This window comes from Staurois parvus, unplaced genomic scaffold (assembly GCF_062004578.1).
Source record: "Staurois parvus isolate SC_StPar_1 unplaced genomic scaffold, SC_StPar_1.0 ptg000719l, whole genome shotgun sequence".
Taxonomy (NCBI): domain Eukaryota; kingdom Metazoa; phylum Chordata; class Amphibia; order Anura; family Ranidae; genus Staurois; species Staurois parvus.
In genome coordinates, this window is record NW_028318515.1 from 9,990,510 (window position 1) to 10,001,287 (window position 10,778).

General features: G+C 43.5%; 1 protein-coding gene across 1 annotated transcript; it reads left to right on the forward strand.

Moving 5' to 3' along the window:
- Nucleotides 1–6,187: 6,187 nt before the first annotated feature.
- FZD10 (frizzled class receptor 10) lies at nucleotides 6,188–10,384 on the forward strand. Its single transcript, XM_089653726.1, has one exon. The coding sequence runs from the start codon at nucleotides 7,061–7,063 to the stop codon at nucleotides 8,807–8,809; it is 1,749 nt and encodes a 582-aa protein (XP_089509852.1). The 5' UTR covers nucleotides 6,188–7,060; the 3' UTR covers nucleotides 8,810–10,384.
- Nucleotides 10,385–10,778: the final 394 nt, after the last annotated feature.

Below are 10,778 nucleotides of genomic sequence, written 5' to 3' on the forward strand. Positions count from 1 at the left end.
TATTAGCCAGCAGCAGGACTGACATTTCCCTAAAGCAGGCCATACATGGAGCAAAATTTGCCGGTTCAACAGGAGCCAGACTTTTATTCATGCATGCGCAGACTGGTTGTATCTATCGATTGATCTATTGTTGGTCTATCAATCGACCTGTGTACAACCTGCCTGTCGAGTTTTTCCAAAATGATCAGTGCTGCTGGCTATAGTTCCCCACTGGCAGAATACAATAGCTCAACCAGAGTGATTGTCCCAATCCGCCTTTAATATGTGGATGGGGGAATTGGTTAACTTTTTTTCCATTCAACCCACTGGTTGAATGAAAAAAATGAATCATTTATAGCCAGTGTTAGGAGCCACACTTTCTCTACCCTGTTCCTTTTCTTAAACAGGAACATTTGCATAACCAGGGCTATGCAGTTTATGGCAGAAGCTGGACCTGTACACCCCAAGAGATGGTTGAATCATGTATGCACATTCAGCTATTCTCTGATGACTATAGCCAACCTAACTTTCTGAACAACACAGATGACTTGATATTGTGCAACCCCGAATTCTATCAAACAGCTTGCTGAATTTCACCCTAATAAAGAGTTCTATTCATTACCAATACTGCTCATAAAACTAGTATTGGGAAAAAAAAATATTTAAACCTGAAATGCTATAAACGACTAAATACACAGTTTTAGCATGTGTAAGTTTGATATTTAATTAACCGACCTGCCAGCTGGCTGGCTTTTTAATGGACTAGTAGTCTTGGCTTAGATATTTTGCTTTAATGAGCCTTTTATCAGGGAGCTGAGTTATAAAAGTGGGTGTATATCCTGAGAATCAAAGTGGCCAGTGTCAGATTGCTAGATAATGAAGATCAACATGTGAGATTAGTTTTGACTACAAATGGGTGGCTTTGAACAGTAAAGGTTGATGTCTGTCCCAGTGATGTTGCTGATAAGCGTTGGGGTAATATGACTGATCTGTGGCAAGGGCAGGGCCTCCCCTTCAATCTAAATAAACACTGACAACATCTTTTTTTTCACATGCAAACAGCGGCTCTTCAGATTGGAGACTGTTTGTTCACCCTTGCATCATCTATGACACCGATTATCAAGAAAACCAACAGCTTTCCTCCTTGAGGGGGGATCAGCAGGAGGAGCCTGAATACTGGAGACAAGTCTTTTGTCAGATGACCAGCCTATCCCGGGCACTCCAGTATGATAATGGAGTAAAGTCATTCAGTTTTGCTTCAGGGGCTGAGAAACTGCAACTGTGAACTTTCTAAAGCCCATCTTTGATAGATGATGCCACCTTCAGAGACTGGGTCAGTAGGGCAGTTAAAGCCTCGTCTCCCAGAAAGTACCCTGCTGCCTCCTAGGCAGCCTCATTCCAGTCTGAAAAGGATAAGTATCTTAGCAGATAGATAACAGGATAATGTTCATGAATGGGTTACATTCTTTACTTTTTTGAGTGTATTAATTCAAGTTATATTGTTTCTTTTGTTGCTCTCTATGGAGCTGTTTTATGAACACTGGAGTAAGTATGAAGTTTGTGTCATAGCAGCTAATTAGCTTTTACACCTAAAACATGCTTCAGATTTATGAAACTTGCATAAGAGACAACCGAATTTATAATAATTCTGTACATTTTAACCAAGAAAACTCCTTTTCTTACTTGTTGGTCCCTAACTAGTTGCCATGGGTAGCAGATAGCCCTATTGGCTTCATCTTGCATAAAGTGCTTCCCCTAGTAACCAATTAGTCTAGGAACACATAGGCGGTGGAAACTCTTTGCTACTGAGAGATGTAACTGCTTGTTGGTAGTAAGCTCTTTGGCAGCTGATTTGTGCTGCTAATGTGGTGTAATACAATTTAACTAGTTTGATCGCTCAGAAGCAAAGAAATGTCATTCTCCATGTAACCCTAGGCTTGGATTCTTTCCTCTAGCATGAAGGAACGCAGAATGTTGCAATCAGCAACTGATCATCATGTTTGCTTAATCATTCATAAACTATCCCCCATAATGAAGTGTGAATAAACTATAGAGAGCAGCTCCACTTTCCCCAGTTTTCTTTGCTGTCAGCCTCACACCACAATATTCTAATGATGGCCATACTCCACAAGGGTTCTTGAAACCCTAGGGTTCCTCCAGAGGTTGCTGGGGGTTAATGGTTGATCTCCTATTTGATGGTGCCTCCATAGTTCTGGGGTCACCGCTACTTGGCAGAGCCAGCTGAAGAATGCCAATGATCTTTTTAGCTGTCCATAAGTGGGCATTTGTTCCACTGACCACCCATTCAAAGAGCATTTTTCCCATTAGCCTCCAATTAATTGGTTTTTCCAGAGTTTCCTTGAGACCTAAAAATTATTTCAAGAGTTCCTCTAGAGTAAGGTTGAGAAAGGCTGAAAATGTTCCTGCACTGCAAGGGCTAAATGCTTGTTTGATCTAAGGGGCTGCAAAAAGCACTTTTACTTACCTGATCCACTGCTCCAAGCTGTAAGACTGGCACCCTCTGCCTCTTCTCCCATATGATCCAGCAGTCGTAGGTCCTCTGATATCATCAGATGCAGAGCACATCACTGGATTTGAGAATGCCGAAGGACAGTCCACTACTGGTATATAGGGGAGTAGAGGTTGCCAACTGCCAGGATAGTGAAGGATTGGGTAAGTAAAACCTAAACAAGTATGTAACCTAAACAAGTATGTAACCCTTGCAGTGTGGGGGCAGCCCTGCTGCAAGGGGGGATTTTCCTTTCCCTGGAGATGAGCTCTAATTTTTGAGGACAAGCTTTTGGTGTACTTGGACCTTGGAAGTACTGTTTGGACCTTAGAAGAAGGAGATAAACCCTGAAAGCTTGTCCTGAAAATGCAGCTGTCAAAGAAAGAACTCAGCTGTGTTAACAACAGTCCATACACTGACCAAATTTGAAATCTGGTGAGCCACTTGTGACAGCTCTCACAATACGATAGCCTCAGTGCAAGATTTGTCCATCCATGCTGTTTAAAGTGGTAGTAAACTCTTCTTTAATAGTTTTATAACAAAGCTTACCTGTAGGCAAAATTAATATGTCCTAAACGAGAACCGTTTAGGAGAAATTAGCCCTTTTTGATATTCAGCACATGCACTCTGAAGGGACGACATACCTGTGCCGTAGCCCAGGACTCCTATGCGCTTGCGCAGGAGTGACATCATCGTGGCTCGGGCAGTCAGCTGGCCAGACCGGCTGAAGATGAAAACCGTTACAGCGCTCTGCTGGAGGGCTTTGATTCAAGATAAGTCCTTCATTTTTTTTTCTTATGCAGTTTACTACTGCTTTAACATAGATGGCAGAATCTGTTCAATTTTTTTTTTAAAGCTGGCCATACTCTGATGGATTTTTGGACATAATTTGTATGCAGAATCTAATCATTAAATTTGATAATGCCAACAGAGACTTAATGAATGTCATTCAAAAGTACATCAAAATTTTGTTCGCTTCTAGCAATTGATTTTGGTATGTATAGAATTTCCAGAACAAAAATCACATACACTGTTAGATGTTTGTTCAGTTGAGAAAAATGTTCTATCCTGCTCCCTTCAAATTTCTTGTCACTGGTTGAAAACAATTAGGAAAATGTAGGATAAGTGCCCCATCATTTTTGTCATTGGGAGGAATAGTGCTGCACTGTTAGTGTCAATGGGAGAAGTAGTGCCCCATCATTGGTGTCAGTGGGAGGAATAGTGCCCCATTGTTGATGTCAGTGGCAGAAATAGTGCCCCATCATTGGTTTCAGTGGGAGGAATAGTGCCCCATCATTGGTGTCAGTGGGAGGAATAGTGCTCCATCATTATTGTCAATGGGAGGAATAGAGCCCCATTGTTGGTGTCAGTGGGAGCAATAGTGCCCCATTGTTGGTGTCAATAGGAGAAAGAGTGCCCCATCATTAGTGTCAGTGGGAGGAATATTATTTATTTTATTTCAGGTACTTATATAGCCCCATCAATTTATGCAGCGCTTTACATACAGTATATTGTACATTCACATCAGTCCCTAACCCTCAAGGGGTGTTCAATCTAAGGTCCCAAACTCACATTCATGCATAAACATACTAGGGCCAATTTAGACAGGATCCAATTAACCTATAAGCAAATCTTTGGAGTGTGGGAAGAAACTGGAGTATCAAGCAGGCACAGGGAGAACATGCAAACTCTGGGCAGGAGGTGTTGTGGTTGGGCTTTAAACCATCGACCCTTGAATATTGCCACATAGTTGGTGTCAGTGGGAGAAATAGTGCCCTGTCGTTGGTGTCAGTGGGAGGAATAGTGCCCCATCATTGGTGTCAGTGTTAGGAATAGTGCCCCAACATTGGTGTCATTGTTAGGAATATTGCCCCATTGTTGGTGTCAGTGAAATAGTGCCCTCTCGTTGGTGTCAGTGGGAGGAATAGTGCCCCATCATTGTTGTTAGTGGGAGGAATAGTGCCCCATCATTGCTGTCAGTGGGAGAAATAGCGCCCTCTCGTTGGTGTCAGTGTAAGTAATATTGCCCCATCATTGGTGTCATTGTTAGGAATATTGCCCCATTGTTGGTGTCAGTGGGAGAAATAGTGCCCTCTTGTTGGTGTCAGTAGGAGGAATAGTGCCCCATCATTGGTGTCAGTGTTAGGAATAGTGCCCCATCATTGGTGTCATTGTTAGGAATATTGCCCCATAGTTGTCGTCAGTAGGAAGAATAGTGCCCCATCATTGTTGTCATTGTTAGGAATAGTGCCCCTCATTGGTATCATTGTTAGGAATATTGCCCCATTGTTGCTGTCAGTGGGAGAAATAGTGCCCTGTCGTTGGTGTCAGTAGGAGGAATAGTGCTCCATCATTGGTGTCAGTGTTAAGAATAGTGCCCCATCATTGGTGTCATTGTTAGGAATATTGCCCCATAGTTGGTGTCAGTATGAGGAATAGTGCCCCATCATTGGTGTCAGTGTTAGGAATATTGCCCCATCATTGGTGTCAATGTTAGGAATAGTGCCCCATCATTGGTGTCAGTGGGAGGAATCGTGCCCCATCATTGGTGTCATTGTTAGGAATATTGTCCCATCATTGGTGTCATTGTTAGGAATAGTGCCCCATCATTGGTGTCATTGTTAGGAATATTGCCCCATAGTTGGTGTCAGTATTAGGAATAGTGCCCCATCATTGGTGTCAGTGTTAGGAATATTGCCCCATCATTGGTGTCACTGTTAGGAATAGTGCACCATCATTGGTGTCATTGTTAGGAATATTGCCCCATAGTTGGTGTCAGTAGGAGGAATAGTGCCCCATCATTGGTGTCATTGTTAGGAATAGTGCCCCATCATTGGTGTCAGTGGAAGAAATAGTACCCTGTTGTTGATGGTAGTACCAGGAATTATTCCCCATTGTTGGTGTCACTAGGAGAAATAGTGTCTTGCAACAGTGGGAGGAAAAGTGGATAGACAAGCAAAGGGCAGAATCCAGCCCTCAGGCTGCAGTTTAGAGACCACTGCCTTAGAGGGAATGGTTATTTGAAGGGTGTGCTGAAAAGATTGAGACAGGCTGGGCTAGAATGTGGACTTCTTCTACCGCCTAGAATACATGTACGCACATGAGCGCAGGTTTAGGCACGTGTATGCGTGTACGGGGTGAATTATGCTGGAAAACTCCTCTAAACACAGGTTTGGGGCATTTTTTTTTTCTTAAGAAAACCTGATATATGTTTGTAGCCAAAGTTCAAAGCATGTGAGTGTCATCAGGAAACAAAAGAGAGTTTTCGGGCCCTTGGGAGCTGTCTGTGGAAGTGGCCATAAACCTGGATGCCTTTTGTCTCTGAGCCCTAAATAAATAAATTGTGTTTACAAACAGTGCAGCCTGGTACCTGCCCCCCTTCACTCACTTCCTACCTGCACTGGAGGGCCAGCTCTTTGTAGACACTTGGAAAAGTTCCCCAGGGAGGGAGAAGAAAGAGGAGGAGGAGAGGAGAGAAGAGGAGAGAAGAGGGGGGAGCAGGGAAAGTGTGGGATCGCAGCTCTGTGCAGGGGTCCTGCTGGAGGGCTACAGCCGTTCCGACCCATTGCGAACTAATCAACGTGTCAGCTTCACCTTTCTTATGCAAAGTAGATGTCGTATGCAAGGCGGATCTCCAACAGGTTTTTTTTTTTTCTCATCCCGGGACACAGCCCCCTACACAGCTGCTTCAGAAAGAGGAGTGACGAGGAGTGTCTGCATCACTCAGCCGCCGATCGACTGCAAGTGCAGCACAGACTCCCGGCAGACAGGAACAGGCTGATCGGGCCGCCTCTGGACATGTCAACGCAGAGGTCCGCTGATCGGGAGCTCACTCGGGGACACTGATCGCTCCAGGAGCACGCTCATCTACCCCGGAGCACTTTTGGGGACATTGATCTCTCTCAAGCACCTTGGAGGACACTGATCTCTTCGGGATCACGTTGGAGGACACTAATCTCTTATGGACCAAGTTGGAGGACACTGATCTCTTCGGGATCACCTTGGAGGACACTGATCTCTTAAGGATCGCAGTGAAGGACACTGATCTCTTATGGATCACGTTGGAGGACAGTGATCTCTTCGGGATCACAGTGTAGGACAGTGATCTCTTCGGGATCACAGTGGAGGACGCTGATCTCTTCGGGATCACAGTGGGGGACGCTGATCTCTTCGGGATCACAGTGGAGGACGCTGATCTCTTCGAGATCACGTTGGAGGACACTGATCTTTTCGGGATCACGTTGGAGGACACTGATCTTTTCGGGATCACGTTGGAGGACACTGATCTTTTCGGGATCACGTTGGAGGACACTGATCTTTTCGGGATCAGGTTGGAGGACACTGATCTCTTCGGGATCACAGTGGAGGACTCTGGGCTCTTCAGGATCACAGTGGAGGACACTGATCTCTTAAGTATCACGTCGGAGTACACTGATCTCTTCGGGATCATAGTGGAGGACACTGATCTATTCCCTTACCCCTTCCATCCAGAAGGCAGGATGCATTCCTGATTCCCGTCAGTGTCACAGTGCTATTATCTCAGTCCCGATCCTTCTCCTGTGAACCGCAGGCATGGAGATCCCATCATCGCTCTTCAGATCTACCCTGCTCCTTCTACTAGGAGTGTACCACTGCTCTGGGATCAGCTCCATAGACACCGATCGGACTGGGGAAGGCAAATGTCAAGCCATAGAGATCCCCATGTGTAAGGACATCGGCTACAACATGACTAGGATGCCTAACCTGATGGGACATGAAAACCAGAGGGAGGCAGCCATCCAGCTTCACGAGTTTGCCCCATTGGTGGAGTATGGCTGTCATGGTCATCTGAAGTTCTTCTTGTGCTCCTTGTATGCTCCCATGTGCACTGAGCAGGTGTCCACCCCTATCCCAGCCTGCAGGGTCATGTGTGAGCAGGCCAGGTTCAAGTGTTCTCCCATCATGGAGCAGTTTAATTTTAAGTGGCCGGACTCTCTTGATTGCAGCAAATTGCCCAATAAAAATGACCCCAATTACCTGTGCATGGAAGCCCCGAATAATGGATCTGACGAGGCTCCGAGAGGGTCAAGTATGCTGCCTCCTATATTTAGGCCAAGACCTAATAGTGGCCTTGACCCACAACCTAAGGATATTCCGAGCAGAGCGACCTGCGAGAACTCAGGAAAGTTTCACCATGTAGAGAAAAGTGCATCTTGTGCCCCTCTTTGTACATCCGGAGTTGATGTATACTGGAGCAAGAATGACAAGAAGTTTGCCTTCATCTGGATTGCTATTTGGTCCATACTGTGCTTTTTCTCCAGTGCTTTCACTGTCCTCACTTTCCTTATCGACCCCCAACGCTTTAGGTACCCAGAAAGGCCTATTATTTTTCTGTCCATGTGCTTCTGCGTGTACTCCATAGGATATATCATTCGACTCTTTGCTGGAGCTGATAGTATCGCTTGCGACAGGGACAGCGGACAACTTTATGTTATCCAGGAGGGCCTGGAAAGCACTGGTTGCACCATAGTGTTTCTCATCCTCTACTACTTTGGCATGGCAAGCTCTTTATGGTGGGTTATTTTAACATTGACATGGTTTTTGGCTGCTGGGAAGAAGTGGGGCCATGAAGCTATTGAAGCAAACAGCAGCTATTTCCATCTAGCTGCCTGGGCTATCCCAGCTGTGAAGACCATCATGATCTTGGTGATGAGGAGAGTGGCTGGGGATGAACTGACTGGGGTCTGTTATGTGGGGAGCATGGATGTCAATGCCCTGACCGGCTTTGTGCTTATTCCCTTAGCATGCTACCTCATAATAGGCACCTCATTCATCCTGTCTGGGTTTGTGGCCCTCTTCCATATCAGGAGAGTGATGAAAACTGGAGGGGAGAATACTGACAAACTAGAGAAACTAATGGTCAGAATTGGGGTCTTCTCTGTCCTTTACACTGTTCCTGCCACCTGTGTCATTGCTTGCTACTTTTACGAGCGACTAAACATGGACTACTGGAAAATACTAGCTACGCAGGATAAGTGTAAGATGAATGCTCAGACTAAGACCTTAGACTGTACCATGACAAACTCTATCCCAGCAGTAGAAATATTCATGGTGAAAATATTTATGTTGTTAGTGGTGGGTATCACTAGCGGGATGTGGATATGGACTTCTAAAACCTTACAATCGTGGCAGAATGTTTTCAGCAAGCGATTAAAGAAAAGGAGCAGGCGAAAACCTGCCAGTGTCATAACAAGTACGGGAATCTACAAAAAAACTCAACACCCACAAAAAATCCACCATGGAAAGTATGAATCAGCCTTACAGCCTCCAACCTGTGTATGATATGGGTGGGCAAGGGGGCTGCTCATTAGAAATTGCACACTCTAGCAAACCCAGCTCTGAACTTTGTGTCTTAGCCACCACAATGCAGCATGCTAAGGTAAAATTACTTTACAGAAGACGTAAAGAGAACTTGAGTTTTATTTATCCTGTGGATAAATAGATTTGCCTGGCTTAAAGGGACATTATGATAAATGCCCTCCTACAGTACTAATTTGTTTGGTATTATGTGTAATCCTAATTAGGTTGAAGTTTACTAGTTTTGCTTAGTGATGTCCACAAAGTAAGGGGATAGTTTAGTGTAGGGAGTCAAGTTCTACACAACTCAGTGGGCTCAGCCAGATTAAGGGGAAGTTTGGGTTATTTACATTTCCACCCACTAGCTGATAATCTTCCAAGCTTCCTCTAAAGCTGGCCACACATCTTAAAATCTGGTTGTACAGTTTCCTTTAAACTAATCAACATCTACGTAGTGGAAGAACCTTCCTAAACAGTTTGTTCAAATTTGATTCAATCTAGTAGGCCATTGCAGTAGCTGTTGGTAAATGTAAAGGAGGGTGTACTCTTAGATTTTAATGTGTGGCCAGTTTAAAGGTGGCCACCCTTAGGCAGATCTGTAATGCATATTTGAGGAAAGATCAGAGATTGTCCAATGTGTGGTTGGCAAAGTTTTTTTCTGACATGGGCAACTCATTATTTGTTAAGGACACGTTGAGCACATCTCTCTATTTTTCTTTTTTAAACCAGGAACTGATCCATAAACTGTCACAGAGGCTTTCAGGCAGGCTTGAAAATCTGTGACGGACACAGAGGAATATGAGCTTGTTAACACTTCCGCTGCTCGCTTTTCTCTGGTAGTGCTCTGATTGGTCACATCTCCTTTGATTATCATGTCTAGTCATCCTAAGTGTTTGAAAACTACTGACAACTACTGAAATCTTTGATCATACCTAGCCTACATTATTATTTTTTTTAATTCCTAATTTTTTTTATAAATCTTCCCCACTGGTTGTAACATTAAATATTGTTAAACCTTCCTTAGGTTGATGGCCTTCTGACCTCTGTGACACTCAAAGGCAATCTGATTTTCTAAAACTACAAGAGCAGTATTTAGGTCTGTCACTGGGAAATAATGTGCAATATTTATTTTTTTTCCCTACTATGTCAAAACCAGAAACACATTATGTTTCTGCAAACAGAGGGCAACAAAAGGTTTCTTGACAAAAGAACTGAGGGGTCCATCCTTTGGAAGCCTTTTAGTCCTACCCTGTGGCTTTTTAATGGAAATCAAGCCAAATGTTATACATGTTGGGACTGTTTGGATAGAAAAAGAAGATGGATCAATTCAAAGGGCTTATTGACTCTTTCTATTGTGAAACAAATTCTAGCCATGAATAGATCAAAAAGCACTAGATACTGCAAGGGAAACTTTGTATTTTGCGTTGCTCTTTTGCTGTGTGGAATAGGCACAGTTGTTATTTTTTATTTTTTTGTACATATCTATATATATATTTGTAACATACAATTATTTTTCATGCTCTACTATTTTATTAAAAAAATAAAATAATGTACTTTGGACTGAGGAGTCTTTGAACTTTGTATGGGGGTGTTATAGTTTAGCAACTGTATCCATAAATGATTACTGAATGATGTGGGGGAGGATTTACTGAACTGTAACTGGTCTGGGCTAACCTAGGTTACTGGTATGTAGTAGAGTGTTGTACCATGTTAGCCATTGATTAATGTAGAAAATTTGGAGTTTAAGTGATATTTGGCTAACTTGAGTCATTAAAGATGCAAGCTTTTGCGATAACTCAGATCTCTTTGTCACGCTTTATACATGTTTCTGGGATATGAGTTATCCCACAAGCTGGCATCTTCAATAACTCATATTAGCCAATAAAAGTTATCACTTAAACTCCAAACTTTCTCAACACCTGTACAAAAAATATTAACATCCAACTCTGTAATG

Excerpts from the sequence above, each read along its gene's own strand:
- FZD10 (XM_089653726.1), top strand. The coding sequence starts at position 7,061 with ATGGAGATCCCATCATCGCTCTTCAGATCTACCCTGCTCCTTCTACTA.